Genomic DNA, 21,333 nt, shown 5'->3' on the forward strand with positions numbered 1-21,333 from the left:
CTATGGATGTGGCACATGCAACTGCCAAAAGGAAATACGCTTTTCCTATGGGTTAGTTGAGCTATTGCATGATGGACTTCAATTAGAACTCAAGTGATTGAGTTTGGTGGAGTTGAACTAGTTGTATTTAGTCTAACTGCCAAATAAACTAGTGATGAGTGATATGAATTAATTATTAATTAATTCACTAATTATTAACTCATAAATCAACTAAAGAATACATCAGTTAACTTAGTGCATGGACAGTTCAGTGGAGACAAGTGTTAGAGGTGGGTGAAAGGGTGAGACTACTATCAGTTGTGACTATAGCTGTGCATGAGATTTGCACAATCATTGATTGAGATTGCCAATGAGGATTGCGCAATACAAGCCAAGGAAATTCGAACTTGGATCTGATCCATTCTCAACTTGGATTGCGCAGTAGAGGCAGGCAAACAGTGGAGGAGATTTGAACCCGTGACTTGTTCAGATCTGAGCTAGTTTGTGTGTAGCATGTGGAGATAGTACTGAGTACTTGTGAGGAGTATTGTACTATGTATTGTTATATGTTCTCTATCATTATAATATACAGATAGTTGGGGGTTTTCAGCTGTATGCTTTTCCCATTACATATTGTGTTGATATGTGTGATTGATGTTTCAATGTGCGCATGCAATTGTTTTTTAATTCCACAAATTGATGATTAATGGTAGAGGAGGTTATGTATTATGCATGCATTCCGCAACTAGTGTATAATCAGGATAATCTCTGTGAATAAGTGTTATATTATTCAAATTTCTACAACAATGAGACAGTAAATACTGCATGGGCCCTGATTCCAGGTTTCTTGGTCTAGAATGTCTGGAAAGAACGCAACAATAGAATCTTCAAAGATAACACTGGCCTAGCTCAAAATATCATAACAGTAATCCTAAAGCAGCATAAGGAAACGGTCAACGGCCTTGGGGGGCATTCACTAGAAAAGCCCCCGAGCAACAGAGAAACACGCATTCTGAAACTGTTGGGACTCCAGTCACATAACCCTCAAAGTCCTAATGGAACTGTGAAGCATACCTCAGAAGGAAAAGCTTTCTGGCAACCTCCTCCACATGGTTTTTTAAAATTCAACATTGATGGAGCCTCAAAAGGTAACCCTGGGGACGCTAGTTATGGTGGAGTTATAAGAGATGAGGAGGGCAACTTAAAAGTCATCTTCCACAGCGACCTGGGAAGGGCCACCAATAATATGGCGGAACTCGTGGCTATGGAGCTATGCTTGGAGATTCTAATAGAGCACAACATTCACAACGTCATCATCGAGGCTGACTCTGAATTAATCATCGATTCGGTCAAACGGCTAGGCTCAGGCACTTCACCAGATAAAGTCTCGAGCCACTAGAGACTTCTACAGGTCTATCACAAAATACAAGCTCACCTCAGAATTCTAAGAACTCTAAGTTTCGTTCATGTAAGAAGAGAAGCCAACAGTGTAGCAGACTGGCTAGCCAATGAAGGGGTAAGATGCACACGAGACAACAGGTGTTGCAGGTGGGAGGAGGTACCAGACAGCCAATTGCGTGAAGGTTGTTCATTTAGGGCCCTCACAGACATGGAGCAGTACCAGAACAGACAGGGCAACTGACTGTCTCCTCTCGTCAATGAAGGATAGGGGTATATCAGGAAGATACACAGAGTTTGGGAACTTGTGGGTCTCGAAGGAAAATAGGCAGCGACAGAGCAAAGGCTACAGGCCAATGAGTAGGTTGGTGGGTTCGGGAGTTAGTCAGCGGGAGTCAAAACAGTTTCCAGTTTACCACCCTTATCGGGCGCCCTCAAAACCAAAAGTGGTTTCTACGAATCGCATGCGATGCCACTCAAATGTCAACACGTGGCTTTGGGAGGAGAGTGAATACCACCCTCATCAGGTAGGTATTCCTTGAGCTTTTGCTCCACCCGATATGGCCATTGGCCGTTTGATCATGGGGGAGCAGATCGACGGCTATCGGCTATCGAGCAGGTTAGTGGGTCCAGGAGAAAGTCAGAGGGAGTCAAAACAACTTCCGGTTTACCACCCATATCGGGCGCCCTCAAAACCAAAAGTGGTTTCTACGAATTGCATGCGATGCCACTCAACAGTCTACATGTGGCTTGGGGAGGTGAGTGAATACCACCCTCATCGGGCAGGTATTCCTTGGGCTTATGTTCCGCGCGATATGGCCAGTGATCGTTAGATCTTGAGGGAGCAGATGGACGACTATTGGCTGTCGAGCAGTTTGGTGGGTCCGGGAGAAAGGTAGCGGACCCGAAATCTCTTGGTTGCATTCTCTATTCCCATTTTTATGTCCGCCAAATGTTTTGTCAGGGCTTCCTTTTTAGTACGGGTACTAAGTGCTGCTAAAAATCTTCCCTTTGCTGGAGGAATTGCTTCCTCTTTACACCGGTTGTAACTTTTGTAACATATTTTTAGACACAAGTTAATAGAAGGTCCAACTCTTGCTTTAGCAAAAAAAAAAAAAAAAATGTTGTTATACATAGGAAAAATCTAAATCTTGAATGGTAATAGGACTGTTGGTTTAAAATAAATTGTTGGCATTATCATTAGTTTTAAGAGCAGCTCATTAGAACGGATATTTCAAGCTTTGCACATAATTGTGATCTGAATTCAAACACTTAATTTAATTTCTGACGTATATTTGTTTTTATATTCTCATTCAGGAAAGATTAATTTAGTTTTACTTATGCAGCTAATGATCTCTGATTGAGTACTTCATGCAAATGGATTTCTGAATAAATTTCTAGCATTTTACATTGGTTTCATATTGTACATTTCAGTAATTATTTGTGCAGACTTCATATTTTATATTGTTGGTATAAGTATTTGTTTTCACATTAAGATAATTTTTTGAGTCTTAAGTCAAAAAACATTCATAGCATAACTCAAAATAATTCATATTTTAGGCCCTCATTTAACTAAAATTAACCAAGTCCTTGCATATAAAAAAATTGAATCATTCAGCAGCAGTTTTCCGTCCATTACTTGGACTTTATTTCCTTCGGAAGACAGTTGACTCCACAAGGCATTGGTATCATTTTTCTTAAATCTAATTGAATCCTTCAAAATCTTACACAACCTAAAACAAGTATTGGTTGCTTAACTGTGTCTCCCAGATTAGTTGGTTCCCAACTAATCTTCCCTCATTCCATTTCCATAGGGTCTACCCCCCCCTTAGTCTGATATTGGGAGACAACTCAAACAGAGAGATTGGGGATCAATGAGAAAAACCCCAATCTAAGTTGTTGTTGCAGTGCCTAGACATTTTGTGCGACAACAGGTCCACTTGGGTTCTTTTGTGGTCCCACAATTTTATAACTCACATTCCACAAGGGTCACATAGAAGCCATTTCTCCTTCAGGATTCTTAGGTTTAGGATACATCTTGTTAAAATCTAATCACTAACCCTAGGTCTAAATATCCCCATAGCCCTTCTCAGAGAGCCAATCACCTTGCTTTCAAAGCAAGCAAGCCAATTATTTGAGCCTCGCTTGTGAATAGGCCTTGGCAATCACTCTCTATCCATTCATTGATCCATCCTTCCTAGTGATTCCCTTTACACTGTGTCTCCTCCCATCGGTGAAAGTCCGTAAAGAGCAAGGAGCCTTCGCTGAGGTAACAGTGGGCTATCGCTCCATTGTTGCCTCTTGACATAGTAATTGTTCTAAAGGACCCCCTCCTAGGACCCATGTTACTTTGAGCGGTAATAGGACCCTTTGATGCAAGGGCCACATGCTCTTCCTCCTTCTCACCTTTCAAACCCTTACTGTTGCTTTCGCTAATGGAGGTCTTCACAAGTGCTCGCCTTATCTCCTCTTGTTGTGGGTATGACCACATCTTGTCCCACCTAGGTAGAGTGTCTCGTCCTAAAATGCCTTAGTCGAAGATCTCCCAATCCTATGAGACATTGTTTAGTGCTAAACGTACAAGCTTTGTATCTTGAGGCGGCTCCCCCATTGTTGCAAGTTGAATTTGAATTTCTTGAATTCTGGTGAGAGAGGGATCAATGCCTTCACCCTAATACAACCTGGTGTTTCTCAACTTCTCTTTCAGGAACATCTTTCGCTGCTTAGAAGGATTCTGATATAGCTGAGCGAGAGCATCCCACATCTCCTTGGCAGTGTTCTTGCTAGATATATGTGAAACTATATGGTCCCGGACTCCATCCAAGATCATTCGCTTCGTCTTGGCCATCTCTTTCCTATACTCTTTCAACTAATCTGCATCAGTCGGTATCGCCACCACACTCTCTGCACAGGTCGTCAGGGCATGCTCATCCAACAAGAAGGACATCTTGGCCTTCGAGATGACATAGTTGGAAGCTCCCTCCAACCTATCCTAATCTCTAATCCCAACTGTGGTCATTTATAAAACTGGAATGGAAATCTCCCTCTTTCACCTGCTTGGTTGTTGAATCTTCTATTCGCACTCCCTTCTGGAGTGGGAAAATTTGCTTGCAGCTATTGCCGACTGCAACTGGAAATTTGGATTTCTAAACTAGAAACCCTTTAAGAGAAATTCCCTCTATGTGTGCACTTTCTCTTCCACTTGGCACTGATTCTGCTCTAGCAACTGTTGCAAAACCCTTCTGCGCCCAATCAAGGAATCTGATCAACGAAAAGCTAAGTTGTTGGTACTCCCTTTGCCTGTTGGAATTACTCAATCTGGCAAGCAGAATTTTTCCACAAACCTGCACTGGAAAATCGAACTGCCCAACAATTCGCACTACCTGGCTAGGCACTACGCAGCCCCAGAAAATTTATTGTTGCTCCCTCTAAATAGCGAATTTTCTCCCCTCGCTTTTGAGCTTCCATGTCTGATCAAATTTGCTCTGATACCATGTGAAAAATTTACTACTGAAATTCTATTGTAGCAATTGGAATTAATTCTTCTAATTGTAAATTAATTATGTAGTTTATTGCCACAACAACAACGAATTAATCACAATGCAATCTTCACAAAAATAAATATTGCGGAAGATAAACTAGAAACTAAGAAAATACTGGCACACAAACAAAAATATAACATCGTTATTTTGGACAAAAGTCCTCGGAAAAACCCAATGTGGGAAAACCAATGCAACAGTTGAGGGTTTTCATTATTAAGCAGCAATGAGAAAATTTAGAGTACAATAAATTTCGTCAAACTAATGAATCTATCCAAGAGAAATACTGGCAAAAAAAATTTGAGGGATTTTACCCTCTTTCCAAGCAATCCAAACACTCTCTGACCTTTGAAAAGTTAGTCGTCCAAGTGGATTGTGTTGATTTTTGGTAGCATCGAATGTGCTCTAGCCAAGAAATTTGGTAGAGAGGAGAAGGCACATGAGATCTCCAAGACGCAGAAATCGTTTGGAGAAATTTCTCCCGGATGAAGAGATATTAAAATAATTAATATTTTTAATGAGTTCCTAAGTCTAAACTTAGGAAAATTAAAATATTAATGTGTATTAATATAATATGGGTGATAAAGTTCGAAGAGACGAGGATCAAGCCAGTTCTAATCTTAGCGGTTGATTAGGGACTTAATCTCGGTCGTTGAATCATCAACAGGAAAAGTATAAGAGGAGGCTTGAGGGTCAGTTGGAGACACACCAAGAGAGATAATTTAGTTCGATTTTCTAGGGCGACATTTGCTGAGGAAATTGAGCAAGTGATCAGTGGCAATGAGGAGCAATTCGGCATAAGGCCGAAGAATACATAACAGAGAGGCAGCGAAGTGCTGGGAGAGACAGCGCAGGCCTAGAAGGGCTGATGCAGAGGCTGTAGGAGCTAGCGCAGAGGGTCGTAGAGGTTGACGCAAAAGTCGTAGAGGGCTTCAAAGGCAACAATAGGAGATTCTGTGGGGCAGATTGGGAGTTGATCAGCAAATTCTGAGCCAAGAGAGGGCGACGCGGTTCCGAGAGGGTGATGCGGTTCCAGAGCAATGCTTGGAGCAGCTTTTGCTATCCAGCACAGGGAACAGCTGGAGCCACTGTGGGGTTTGATCATTCGGTTGTTGATTTGCCGGAATATCTATCTCCGAAGAGAGGTACTACTGCCAAGGAAATTCTCTGTTGGGTGAGCCATTTCTGGCACCCTAGTTGTATTCAAGAAATCTGCTTAATAATACAAACCCTCTATATGCTGCACCGGTTTTCCTGAATTGAGTTTTTCCAAGGACCTAAGTTGCACGGAATGGGGAAACGGGTACGAGTTTCCAAAACGAGCACGGGTACGAAACGTGACCTCCCCAAATTTTGGAAACGGGGAAATGCAATATATATATATATATATATATTAGGACATTTAAGAAATAATGTGCAATCATAAATCATATATGATACATTCTAATTTATTACATTATGATTAAATTGTCAATTGTCAATGCATAAACTATAAGTCTTTAAATTTACATCACATTTACTCATGAATGATCACATAATGAAAATAGCAATATCCAAAATCAGCCACGAAAAATTTCTAATTTCTTGTCTCATGCTTGATTGGGAGTCTCCTCCTACATAGTCGAACGACCTTAGTGCTCTTGATTAAATACAAGTTCCATATCCTAGTACCCTACGTGCTCTTGATTATTGAGAGTCTCCCCTGCATAGAGGGGTTGGTTCTCTTGATTAAATACAAGTTCCATACCCTAGTACATGACAAAATCCAATGGAAACATTGCAATCCCCCCAATCCTAAAATCCTCAAAAACAAATAAGTCTACTGGATTTTGAGTGAGATCTAAAATTCTACTTTCTCCATATGAAATCCAATGAGGGTCAAACCACTCTCAAACATCCTGAGTCATTTCATGGTAATGTTAAAAATTTAAGTAAACGGATGAAAATGAAAAACAAAGGAGAATGTCACTTTTACTTTAAGAATTTAGCATTACCATGAACTACATATCAACACTAGGGCCATAGGCTTGAACATTAGGCTGCCCCACTCAAAAAAATCCTCTTTTTTATAACTTGAGAAGCTTCTAGAAGCATCCATAACATATTTTAGTCGCCCAATTAAAAATTAGAAGCGAAAAAAAAAATACAAGAAAAAGTCAAGTTAGAAGAGGAAACTCCGTCGTACGGCCTGGAAACTCATTTTTGGCCGTATTGGCCTCGTCTCCTCCTCGAGAAATGGGCCAGTACGGCTGGAAACGGGTTTCCAAGCTGTACGGTACGAGTTTCCTCGTTTCTGTTTCGTTTCCCGGCGGAAACGGACCCTTCTCCAACGTTTTGCTGCAACTTAGCCGGGGACAATTGTACAAAAATAACGGTGTCCCTTGTGTTATTGTCTCAGTTTATTTTAGTGCATGATCTATATATTTGTGAAGGCTTCAATAGTGTTTACTTCGATATTTATGCAATTAAATAACTTGTTAATGTAAAGAACAAGTAGGAGATAGTAAACCAGAAATTGTAGTAGGGGTTTCTAATGTGTTAGATTTAGGAATTTTTACAAGTTCCATACCCTAGTACATGACAAAATCCAATGGAAACATTGCAATCCCCCCAATCCTAAAATCCTCAAAAACAAATAAGTCTACTGGATTTTGAGTGAGATCTAAAATTCTACTTTCTCCATATGAAATCCAATGAGAGTCAAACCACTCTCAAACATCCTGAGTCATTTCATGGTAATGTTAAAAATTTAAGTAAACGGATGAAAATGAAAAACAAAGGAGAATGTCACTTTTACTTTAAGAATTTAGCATTACCATGAACTACATATCAACACTAGGGCCATAGGCTTGAACATTAGGCTGCCCCACTCAAAAAAATCCTCTTTTTTATAACTTGAGAAGCATCTAGAAGCATCCATAACATATTTTAGTCGCCCAATTAAAAATTAGAAGCGAAAAAAAAAAATACAAGAAAAAGTCAAGTTAGAAGAGGAAACTCCGCCGTACGGCCTGGAAACTCATTTTTGGCCGTATTGGCCACGTCTCCTCCTCGAGAAATGGGCCAGTACGGCCGGAAACGGGTTTCCAAGCTGTACGGTACGAGTTTCCTCGTTTCCGTTTCGTTTCCCGCCGGAAACGGACCCTTCTCCAACGTTTTGCTGCAACTTAGCCGGGGACAATTGTACAAAAATAACGGTGTCCCTTGTCTTATTGTCTCAGTTTATTTTAGTGCATGATCTATATATTTGTGAAGGCTTCAATAGTGTTTACTTCGATATTTATGCAATTAAATAACTTGTTAATGTAAAGAACAAGTAGGAGATAGTAAACCAGAAATTGTAGTAGGGGTTTCTAATGTGTTAGATTTAGGAATTTTCACAGTTTGCACAGACTCTATGTCACCCTAGCACTGCTTGTTGAACGCACTACCTGATATAGTTTCCAATCTAGCCGTCCTACCTTTTGTTAACTTGGAAAATGCTTTTCCGGCCCTCTGGAAAACCTTCCCGGACTTTGGAACTAAATACTTCTTCCCCTTCAACCAAATTGAATTGCCCACTTTAGGCTCTGTGTTGCCTCTGCGCAGCCACCTCGAGAAAATTATTGGCCACCTCCTTTTGACTCTCTCGGAATTGGAAAACTTCCTCTGGACTCACTATCTTTGCTTCCCTTCTTTGGCTCAAACTCTTCTGGCATAATGTTGCTACTCTCTGGAAAGTCGAACTGCCCAAGGAAATCGATCTCTAGTCTATTCCTCCATCTACCCATCGACTTCTTCTTATAATCTCACTGTGGGACTCCAATGGCCAAGATTAAAACTTAATCAATGGCTAAGATTATTTCCTAGTCGATCACTATGAGTTTCGAGAGAAATCTCACCTTCCTCATTTAATTACTATTAAATAATCATTTTCCCTAAGATAGACTTAGGAAAAATTTAATATTTGATTAATTAACTTAATTAAGGCATCACTAGGTGGATTTTCTTGAAACCTTTTTTGGGTTATGGAGTTCTAGTGTTTCTTAGCCTCTCTAACAATTGTCAAGTCTAGAACTAACATTGTGGCATTTGAGTGTGTTTGTGATCGTGATCTTAGACTCAAACCTAATTCTTGAGTGTCCTGAAAAATTCAACATATTCCCAACCAATGTCTGTCTTCTCATTCAGCTAATTGATAAAACTCCTTCCCATAGTCAACTATCGACACGATCTTGTTCAAGTATAGAACAAAAAAGTGGAAAAGGAGGAAGCAACAATTTAGAGAGCAATACCAGCACTAGATTACTGATATATTTTGTATTAAAGACTTAAGTCCTTAGATGAATATTGTATTTGCAATGTTGTAAACTTGTAAGGAATGTTGTTTAAAGGAAAATCATATGAAAATAAGGTCTCAGTAGATTATAGCTAACATAATAGTGATTAATACCATAAATAATTTAATGAAAGACTTGTCATTTAACCATTAATAGATTCCCAAGAAAGGTATTCACCTTTGCCTCATGTATAATAGGCATATTCTCACTTCTGTATGATCCACAATTTGTCAACACTGGGATAACACTGCACTCAAGAAGTGAATGAAGAGTACCAATGTAGTCTTCATGCCAGAGAGTAGACAGTACAGCATTAAAGATTATAACTTTCTCCATCAAAGGCTAGTGTTCTCAAAGTTTGCTCTCCACAAACACCATGAACATCAGCTGGTCAAGCTTTTAGAAACATTAGAACTCAGACTGCCTGGACTAATTTATGCTTATAATGGTGATAGCCAGACAGTAAGAAGGATAGCAACTTAAAAAATTAATTGAGCTATTCTGCTCCATCATTTTCTCCATACTATTTACCAATTACTTCCTTTCGAGGGTATTGAACCCAGGCATTAAATTTCAAACAAATATACGGAATTGTTCACCTCTACTTACACTGGATGTACTTTTAAGCCCATTGACCTATTTATTATGGTCATTCGTTAGAAATTAAAAAAATTATCAGATCTTATCTTCACTACTGTCTACAGTTATCACTTTCATCTACGAATTGAAAGGATTTTCTCATTTGTTAATCATCTTCTATGGCCCTTCTATTAATGTCCAACGAATGACCATAAATCTCAAATTTTCTTTTGGTGGACTGAACACAAAAAATAACTTCTAGACAATGTCTTATACCGGAAACTGGAATTAAAGCACAAAGCACTTCAATATCCATCTTTCATTTAGTTTAATTTATTTTTAAAAAGGTATAAATGCTCTAAGATTCACATAATTATGAAGCTTTTGGAAATGGTCCAATTACTCTGCCATTGATACTAACATCATAAGTGATTATCTCCACGACTTCAGCATTTGCAAGTGTATGCATTGGGGACACAGGATTCCCATTAACCTGAAAAAATAGCCCAAGTTGAGCAATATCATTCTTTCCAATAAAAGAAAAATAACTGGTCATCACAAAACCTATAATCATTCCAGAGTAAAAATCGCTTAACGCTCAACCAAAATAATCTGCTTGCACTCAAAACTTACTTTTGCAGCTATCATTTTGTTGCCAATCTCTGTATGTACTTGATAAGCATAATCTATAACTGTTGCACCCTTTGGAAGATTTTTTATCTGCATTATACATAGCAATTTAGGCAAAGAAATCTGTCATTTTAAAAAACAGTACAAATCTAGATATATACTAAGTTCTAACTTCCCTGTGAAAAACAACAGAGTATACGAACCTCTCCTTTTGGTGTGAATACAAAAACACGACTGCCCAGAAGATCACCCGTAACTGTATCAACAAATTCCCTAGAACTCATATTGCCTACAAATTCCTCTTGCCACTCTCTAATGGCATTAAGCCAACTTACCTGCAAAATAAACAACCATCCGAATATTAAAGCCAGATAGATTGCATATATAATAATTAGTAATCTTCATGGCCATATTGTCAAGTATAAAAAGATATAAAAGCCGCCTATCTTGAAAATATCATGCACAATGAGCATGAAAAATTGGCGCAATTGATTGAATACCCTGCGAGCAATGTCAGCGCTATTCAAGCATGTAGATTTGGCTCTTAAAATTCTTCCATTTGTCTGCACACTGCCAGCGGTGATCCCTTTACCACCGTAATGGACAGCAATTCCCTTCTGCGCTATACAATCCATCTCTTCTGTCCGTATCTGCCAGGCAAAGGTAAAAGTGAATAAATATTTTGACAATAAGAAGCCACATTTATCAAGATAACATAAGGTTCTTTATTTGGAGCAGAAGCTGATGCAAGATATCCAGCAGGTTATTCAAGTGATATATTAAATAGATAAGTCCTTTTTGGAAGCATGACATAGTATGTTATGGTATTAAAAGTATTATCCAAGAAAATTTGTCCCAGGAGAAACAACGTGATTGCAGGGAAAACACTATTGATCTTTGGATTCCACTGAGCAGTGTTATAGGACTTGTAGATCAAAACCAGAATTCAGCCTGGGAAAAATGGTCATTTCTGAAAAGAAATCAGGGTGGCAGGGTGGGCATGAGGGGCAAAATTGTTAGATTTTTACCTTATTTGCTCAGTAGTTGGTTGTTCTTACAGCGATGCAATGGCTGTCGAAAAACTGATTTAGGGCCAACCCGGTTTGAAGTTTATTAAGTCACATCAAGTTTAATGCCCAACCCAGCATATTTCATGCTGCTGTCATAAACGTGAATATTTTCAACCTGCAAACACATGAACCTACTTTACTCGCTTTTTCTGAGAATAGCACAAGCAACCCACAAATTTAACACAGGTGTTTTTGGTCAAATGACCCTAGAAAAACCCCCAAGGGAAAACCAGTAAGAGGGAGATGAGAAATTTTTATTTCCCAGATAAATTATACAACAGTCAAATCAGCAATTAATACAACTTATCTCCCTTGGAAATCGTGCTCAGATTTCCCAAAATATTGTGCTATCTCAGCGACTCAATTTCTGTGCCCAAAATGCCTTGGTAACTGTGCCCACCTGCTGAGAAATTTCCACTGTACAGCCCTCGAAATTTGTGCCCAGTCATCCCTTGAAAACCATGCCCGCTGCCGTATGGTCTGGGCATTAAAAGCACTATACCATCCTTTGATTTTTGTGCTGCTTGATGTGCTTTAAATGCTGAATGGCACCTCGAAATTTGTGTTGTACCTGCCTCAATTTTCATGCTGCTCCCAGGGATTCGTGCACTCTCTCAGCTGTTGTATGGACTTCTCTCTCTTTCTCTTCAGCTCAGCTCCTCTTTCTGAACTTCTCCCCTTGCTTCTCTTTCTCCTCTTCTCCAAATCTCATGAAGAATAGTGTGTCTCTTCACTCCCCCTCCCTCCTCTTATTTCTCATCAGTGACTAAAATCCCTAACCCTAGATCTCAATCACTAAGATTGAATCTCAACATCTCAAGATCAATGGTCATGACTTAATTTCACATTGGGCCTACTTAAATTACTTAAGTGACCCAACTTTATTAAAGCCACACTCGCTTGCGTTTTGAGATTTAACATTTAATACCCCTTAATGATGAGTCAATTTATCACTCTAAATCACTCATCAAAGTTCGGACAATACAAGAGTTCCATTTGTAGATGGAGCATCATGTGCTCAAGGAACTGGGTGATGGCTAATGAGGGGGGTAGAGCTCATGCTAGGCTTTTGCCCACACGCTAATCAAATGTCCAAGCCATCATTTGCATTTTATATTTTTCTTTCCCTGTGGATTTTTATGCTTTTACTTTTCTTTTACTTGCATCAACCTACATGGAAAAGTTTCTATGCCAATCCCCATGGACCAATGACTACCAGCTTGAAGAATGGAGGTGGAAAAATGGGGAAGATGGAAAGTAGTAAGAATGGAATACCATGTACACACTACCTCAATTAGAGCCTCCCCACTAGTGTCTGTCCTAAAACCCTAAGGCCTCAAAGGAGGTCCCACTGGATGGGATGTTAATTCCCTCCATTGGATAGTCTTCCTCATCCAGAGAAGCCTCAAATTGCCTTTGGAAGGAAATTAATTTTTAGAGTGAAAACCCACCATCGCACAAAAGTCAAGGTCAGCCTAGAAGACAAATTAGCCCTCCAACGCCTATAAATACAAGTCAAGTCACATCATTTGGAGATATCACATCAAACATCTCTCTCTTCTCTCTATTGGTTTGTACATCTAAAATTGCAGGGCTTTTCTCTCACAAGTGCAAAGAGTTTAGAGGCAGTTTTGAAATTACTGTTGACTATGTTGTTTACGAGACTTTGACCAACGTTGACCAACTTTGTTTTGGCACTCCTTCACTTGGTTTGACCACCTTTGGACTTGTTTGGAAGGAAGCATTTATTGGCACAAACATTGAGGAAATATGGGCACTTTGACTGCAGTTGACCACAAGATTCACCGCAGACCTTCTCTCTCTGTCGACCAAGTTTGACTATGATTTTTGCGACTATTTTGACTGAGATTTGACCAGCATTGGAGGCCGAATCTTTTGACAGTTGACCGAGATCATGGAGGGCACTTTGACCGTTAACTGGTGGACTCGTCGTTGAGAAATCCATTGAGTGGCAACTAGGGTTTTTATTTAATTGATTCATTTATTATGACATTATCTTGTGATGTTTCATTATCAGTTCTTCTTCTTTCAATTTATCTGGTTCTTATCATCAAGACTAATGACAATCAATAAACAAAGGAGGACACAAGATGTAGGCACATAGCTAGGAAAAAACCCCTAGGCAGGGGAAAACCTAGTCAAGAATTCTTCCTTCAGTAGATCCGATACAACGCTAAGATGACCAAGACCCTTATAACCTAGACCAAAGATGTCTTCCATCCATCAAGTCAACCTTGTTACATCATTCTTCAGTTTTGAGTCCTATGTTCAGTATTTCGTTCTACAATTTGTACCCAACACCTCATTCCCGCAACAATATACTAACACAGTCCTGCAACCCTTCATATATTTCAGTGTTATGCTTTAGTCCTACAATAAGGTCACACTTCGGTCCTGTAATTGTATCATTCATATGATAACACAGTCTTGCAACCCTTTACAGATTTCGGTGTTATGCTTCAATCCTGCAATAAGGTCATGCTTCGGTCCTGTAATGGTATCATTCTTCAGTCCTATAACAGTGTCATGCTACGGTTTTGTGGTAGCCCAGTAAGAGTGTTATGCTTCGGTTTTGTGGCATCCCAGTAAGAGTATCACACTTTGGTTCCTGTGGTAACTTAATTGTTTCATCTTGCAATCATATAGTCCTTCAATCTCCTAATCCTCTGAATTACCCTTCTCTGTAATCTATTGAACTACTTCCCTTGAGCTGAGTTTACATGTATATTTATAGTTGTTTCCAACTATAAAATGAACCGATATGAGTAATCTGTGAGGCAAACTTGTAGAAGAGTAGTTTGGAGGCCGACTTGCAAGGTGACTTGATGGTGGAAGCTTTTGACATGACAAAATAGATTTTGACTTTGAATTAAAAATCCTAAAAGCCTGTATTGAATGCTTGATCTATGACTATTGACCCAAGCATAAAATCCATGCTTTAATAAGTCAAATTAATAATAGTAAAAATTCCTTTTGACAAATATATTATAGTATGACTGAAGTACAATTATGAACACCGATACTAGTTACATTCTTCAACGCTCCCTCTTAACTAGGGAGGTATTCATAATTTTATATACACACAAGTGCATGGAAGATCTCAAAATAACATGAACTACAAAGAGTTTTGGCACACTCAGTGCCTCAGACTAGAAATCTGACCAGGGTATTCTATCCGGGTGGGACTAAGATAGACTCAAGCTTTTAGCCACTCTAGGTACCATCAGGGTTACTTGCTAACCATCAACCCAAGGATCTAGGTGCGTATCCAAGGTCGGAGCTCCATGACCAACGCCACCCTCCCTCTTTGGGATCAAAACATCATCACTGTCAGCCAGATGTTCTCCTAAGCATCTACCATTAGATGCTTCAACTCTCCTAAACTAGATATATCTATTTGTTCACGCATGCTTTTTCTTGTGGAGAGATTTACCTATACGAACACAAAGCCAATCAGTAATAAACTTTGAAATATACATATACAAGTAAACACAAACCTTCGAGGTTCTCAATTATCTTTATGCCTCTTAGTTATTCATATTCAACTATTCGAAAGCTTTTCTTCTTTTGTTTCTTCAACAACACCAAGACATCCTTAATGCATTGCAGATTTATTCATTTTCTAATTTCTTTTGTGAGGTATTCAATATGCTCTCCCTCTCAATTGGGGAGATGTACTCTTTTCTTCTAACCATGCTCCGTCTTAATTTAGGGAGATCAACAATTTTCTTCTTCTATACTATTGGAGAACCTTCAACCTTTCATGACTCCATCAAATCCATCTTGATCATCATCATCCTTTTAGCTTCCTTCATCATACTCAACATTATTTTTCAGTTACGAATATCTCCAACATGTTGAAAATTATGTACATGCAAAACTTTTATAGCAAGTACAACCAAATACATACAGAAGCATGAGGTCAATTACGTCAAAATTTCATAATGGAAGCTTCAATGAATTAGACATCAAATACCTAAACCTAGTTAGGATGGTACTCAGCGAGGGTCATATCTTTTATCTTCTAGATTTCTTGCTAGGGTTTTGTCATAAACCCTAGACTCCACCTTCAAACACAAAGCTTTAGATATCAATAATTCAATCAAATAGTAATCCAATCATAATACTATACATCTAAAATATATTTTATGACATGCTCTACTAGGGTTTGTTCCAAACACTAGATTCTTCATCATAAAAATAATATCAAGTCCTAGACTATTAATTTCTACTAGGGTTTTATCACAGGCCCTAGAATTCCACAAACTAAAATAATTAAATCAGCGTACTTGCATATACATATCTAGGATTTAATTATCACCTACTATCAATTTATATTAATGTACTAGGCAAACCTAGGAAACAAACATCAAAGTCAACAATTTGCTAAAGTTTTGATCGAACGAATATACACCTAGTGTTTCATTCCTAGGATCTTACTTACAAGGGTTTTGTTCACAAACCCTAGTTCACGAAACCCCTAAAAATCTAGGGTTTCATAACTTCGATATTCACAACAAACCCTAGAGAACTAGGGTTTATAACAATACCAAAACCCTAAACATTAGAAAAATTGAATTTCTAAACTTATCAACAACCCTAAGTAGACTAGGGCTTCATAATTAATATAGGCATACCCTTATCAACAGAAGGCAAGGTTTTATAGTGAACCCTAAAGATTAGGGTTTCACGAGAATGATCAAAATGATAGAATGACGATTGTAGATTTAATATAATGATTAATTACCCTAAAAAGAATCTTTATGATTCAAAGATCTAGTCATGAGATAGTATTTCAAGCAAATTTTAGAATGATTGTACCCTTTTAATGTAAAGAGGATCAAATCATGTGATTTTAGACATACCTGAAGTTGCTTCTTGTACAAACCTTATAGGGTTTCCTTTATTGAGGTACTCCCCTTGAATTATGACAATGTCTTCATAGTTTATTCTTTTGTGAGTCCAAAGAACCAACTTGATTTCTACCTACAATGTTTATTAACAAGTACAACCGAAATATACAAGTATAGTAGCATGATGACCATCTAGGGTTTCTATTACTTCAAATGAATTTCAAGAGATTTTGATTACTAACCCTTAATTAGGTATTGACACAAAATCTAAACCTTATTCAAATTTATTTTTCATAATGAACTGTCATATATCTTCAAGCCCTAGATATTATGGGTTAGGAACAAAAGCATATGTTCTAATTTTGTTACAAAGAGAACTTCACAAATTCCAGAAGTAACTAAACCTTTTAAAAATAATCATGCCATACATACCTCGAATCTTACATACCTTTTTCTTTTATGCTTGATAGTCGATTAGGCTTGTTTCCCCTTTTCTTGCAAACTAAAGACAAATTGTTAGTTAATCATAAGGAGCAATGTTAGTACTTACTTGTGTTTGGATGAGGACTTCAGGACTTCTTTCATAAACTGATGAACAATTTCTTTATTGCTTCCATCATGATTTTTATATCCTTTTATGATAATAATGGAGAAGCTGCTACAGGTTCCAAAATATTTCTTTGCACACTGATGCAGATAGCTTTCTTTATATGAAGAAATTAAGTTTATTCAATGGCTTCTTTCTTTCTTCGATGACAGGGTATGTATTGAATTCCCTGTTTCACCATTTTCCTTAAAGTAACAAGGCAAACTTCGATATGTCCTTAGATTCTTTGGGTCGGCTATATTGAAATTGATGAGGCTTGAATCTCTTATATATATATACTCAGATTCTTGTCCTTTATCACAATAATCTTGTCTCCATTAGTTTTGAGGTGGTTGTAACTTGTAGTACGATTTTCCAATGATTGTTGAGAATGCCTTTATGTTGCTAGGTCTTGTTTTCTTTTATTTTTGTACTTTCTAAGGTGACACCAAAAATTCAGAGGAACACAGGTTTCTTTGGATTCAACAATAACTTCAGATGGCTTTCTTGATTCTTATAGTAAGGTAATATACCTTCGTACCTTCTTTGTCCCTTCTGTACCTTGAACTCAAATTCTTGTACCTTGAATTCCTATAATATACCTTCGGATTCTTGTACCTTGAACTCGAATCATAAGGATTGAAATTTTAGATCACTGAGCAATTTAGCCCACGATCATGAGTCAGTGTTTTTACTCGCTGCCTTCAATGTAAACCTTAGCTCTGTACCATGTTGAGAAATCCATTAGGGTGGCAACTAGGGATTTTATTTAATTGATTTCTCTTATTATGACATTATCTTGTGATGTTTCATTATCAGTTCTTCTTCTTTCAATTTATCTTGTTCTTATCATCAAGACTAATGCCAATCAATAAACAGAGAACACAAGATGTAGATGCACAGTGAAGGCAAAACCCCTAGGTAAGGAAAAACCCAATCAAGAACTCTTCCTTCAGTAGATTCGATACAACGCTGAGATGACCAAGACCCTTATAACCTAGACCAAAGACTTATTCCATCCATCAAGTCAACCTTGTTACATCATTCTTCAGTTTTGAGTCCTGTGTTCAGTATTTTGTTCTACAGTACCCAACACCTCATTCCTGCAACAATATGATAACACAGTCTTGCAATCCTTGATAGATTTCGGTGTTATGCTTCAGTCCTACAATAAGGTCATGCTTCAGTCCAGTAATGGTATCATTCATATGATAACACAGTCTTGCAACCCTTGACAGATTTCGATGTTATGCTTCAATCCTGCAATAAGGTCATGCTTCGGTCTTGTAATGGTATCACTCTTTAGACCTATAACTGTGTCATACTACGGTTTTGTGGTAGCCCAATACGACTGTTATGCTTTAGTTTTGTGGCAGCCCAGTGAGAGTATCAAACTTCAGTTCTATGGTAGCTTAATTGTTTCGTCTTGCAATCATATAGTCCTTGAATCTCCTAATCATCTAAATTACCCTTCTCTGTAATCTACCAAACTGCTTTTGTTGAGCCGAGTTTACATGTATATTTATAGTTGTTTCCAACTGTAAAATGAGTCGACATGAGTAATCTATGAGGCCGACTTGTAGAAGAGTAGTTTGGAGGCCGACTTGCAAAGTGACTTGGGGGAATCTTTTGGCGTGACAAAATAGATTTTGACTTTAACTTAAAAATCCTAAAAGCCAGCAATGTAAGGCTTGATCTACGTCTATTGACCCAAGCATGAAATCCATGCTTTAATAAGTCAAATTAATAATAGTAAAAAATTCTTTTGACAAATATATTACATTATGACTCAAGTACAATTATGAAGACCGATACTAGTTACATTCTTCAACACTAGTTAGGGCACATTTGACTACTGTTGACTTTGACCAGATTTGACTATTGCCTCATCATTTGATATTGGTTGGTTGACTTTGTTGGATAGTCAAATTATTGACTTTGACTCATTAATGAATTGAATTATTGTACTCTCTCTGTTGAACATTGTTGGAAATACTAGGAGGGTGGGGGGGGGGGGGGGGGGGGGGGGGTGAACCAATATTTCTTAGCAATTAGCACCTTTAAATCTTTTCAAAGCATTAGTTAATCTTCAATTATTATTAATGTTTATGCATTAATAACAGTAAATAAAAGAACACGGTAGACACAAGAATTTTAGGTGGAAAACCCCCTCCGAGTCAAAAACCATTGTACGCTTTTCTAATAAATTCTTTAATCTTCAGCCCCAACTGAAATGAAAGAAACAACTTCCTAGAATTCTAGAAAAACATTCTTCTCCAGCTCCCACTGGAAGGACGCCCCAACGTAGTAGTCAACTGAATGGATGCCCCAACATCCTAGACCAACCTACCACCCTTAAGTGTTCACAGGCTCCATCCTATAGGCGACTTCATGCACCAGCCTAGCACCTCCCTGCCACCCTATAATGACTGAAATGAGACAAGAGTATGGATTCTCGTACCAGGGACAACGATCCACGATACAATTTTATTTACAATAATTTTGACCAAACACCCAATTACACTATGACCTGCAACCCAACCATGACATCATCCCAACAGAGACTCTTATACCTCCCAATAATGCCTTTTCGACTCTAGGCAGATTGACTCTTTTACAATAATGACTCTTCCAATGATGACACTTTTACAAATGACTCTTTTACAACTTTACAATGATGAATCTTGGCCTTGACACTTCTTCACAATATACGGATGGTTGTCATGTCTTCAAAGGATGTCCCGCTGCAATGCTTCCTTTGATTTGATACTTCTCTTGAATTCTTTCTTGAAGTTGTACTTGAATCTTCTTCTACCTGCATGCAAAATTTGTCCGACGAAACCAATCCCAAAACAAAACAAAATAACCTTCAACTTACCTCTGCCTGCAAAACACATGTAAGTGCATAATAATGAATAAATACAAATTAAAATTACAATGCGTACCTGAAGTGCGCTTGTCACTTTTGCTGTTGACCTGTTGCAACAGTAGACAAAGACTCCTCTTGATATAGGCCCGGAATCTATGCAACACTATATCCAAAACTGACCTAAAGATATATACAATAAAAATTGATGATAGACCCTAGACTTGTGATGAACCAAATTCTAAGTACAACAACAGAGACTATTCTATCAAATATGACAAGACACGTAACATGAACTTACAACGTCATATACATTTAGCAGACTTGGTGTAGCATCAAGAATATGTAGCATCAAATGTGTAGTATGAAGAATAAGACATCCAAAAAACTAATTGTGACATATAGAGACATAGAGATATAACCGAGACCCTATATATACTTACATAATCATGCAAAAACATATGCCAGCTGTTAGTGTCGGTCATGATGCCCTCCATCAGTGATCAAAAAACTCTTTGCATATGCATAAGTAGGTGTCTCATCGATGTCAGTTTTGCATTCCATTAGGCATGCCATAAAACTGATGGAGGAGCTGGTCCTTGTTCCCTTCTTGGCTTTGCTGGATCAGGTCATATCAGTTAATGAACTTGTGTCACGCTTGTTTTGTTTTGTCTTGAAGTCCAAAGTCTTAGGTCTAGGGTTTCAGTCAAATGTCATTGCAAGATCATGAGTCAGAGGTCCATGGGTCCCCAGCAAGCCGGAAGGAGGTATGTAAATATGTTTCATTGATATTTTCATCAGGTACAGCTCATTTATACCTTGGATTTAAAAACCATGTTTTAAAAGCCAAGGTTATGTCAATTTTGTAAAAAATAAGGAAATTTCAAAAAATTCTTCACAATGCCGGCAATAACCCTGGTCTCCTCGCCAGAGTCCATCAGATGGTCTACCTGCAAAAAGAACGGAGTTAAAGCACTCAAAAAGTCAAATTCAGGACAAAAGTAAACTCAAAACAGTGTTAAAAGAAAGTGCCAAAACAAAACATTAGAAAGTGGGTTTGGTAAGTAAATTTTTTCAAATTGGGCTTATAAAGAGTCAAATTCCCTCTAAAACACCCTCATTGTGCATCTAAGAGCTCGCAAAGAAGAGTGAGAGGGCGAAGAAGGCGAAAGGAGGCAAAGGGCAGCAAATTTGAACCATTTTCAGGTGCGCGACCTGTCAGAGGGTGTGCGCGACTTGTTGGGTAGTGCGCGACCTATCAGGCGCCCCTCCGCAGTGCAAAAACTCAACGGGCGCGACCAGTCAGGCTGTGCGCGACCTGTCCAAGCCTGTGCGCGACCAGTCAGCCTGTCACTCACAGAACCACTTCAAATTTTCTCAAATCGCCCTCTTGCTTGCTAAATTGATCGAGGTAGGGTCTATTAACCTGTTGGATGCTTGAAATATGAATGATGGGCTTGTGTTCATATATATTTGCTACCAAGGATGCAAAG

At 38.4% G+C, this 21,333-nt stretch overlaps 1 protein-coding gene across 7 annotated transcripts in view; it reads right to left on the reverse strand.

The window, feature by feature from the left end:
• Positions 1 to 21,333, reverse strand: part of RSH1 (RELA/SPOT homolog 1) — a 232,625-nt gene that overhangs the window by 39,498 nt on the left and 171,794 nt on the right. For 4 of the 7 annotated variants that reach the window (XM_089419586.1, XM_089419589.1, XM_089419587.1 and 1 more), the window contains 4 exons: positions 10,945 to 11,094; positions 10,648 to 10,779; positions 10,448 to 10,534; positions 10,218 to 10,307 (listed from right to left, as the gene is read on the reverse strand). In XM_089419586.1, coding sequence (XP_089275712.1) covers positions 10,218 to 10,307; positions 10,448 to 10,534; positions 10,648 to 10,779; positions 10,945 to 11,094 — 459 coding nt within the window. The remainder of the gene's footprint in view (positions 1 to 10,217; positions 10,308 to 10,447; positions 10,535 to 10,647; positions 10,780 to 10,944; positions 11,095 to 21,333) is intronic. The other 3 variants (XM_089419588.1, XM_089419592.1, XM_089419591.1) reach the window with 1 other exon arrangement.

The sequence above is a fragment of the Pinus tabuliformis genome, chromosome 4_1 (assembly GCF_031772625.1).
Source record: "Pinus tabuliformis cultivar Carrire ecotype Pingquan chromosome 4_1, CPIR1, whole genome shotgun sequence".
Classification (NCBI taxonomy): Eukaryota; Viridiplantae; Streptophyta; class Pinopsida; order Pinales; family Pinaceae; genus Pinus; species Pinus tabuliformis.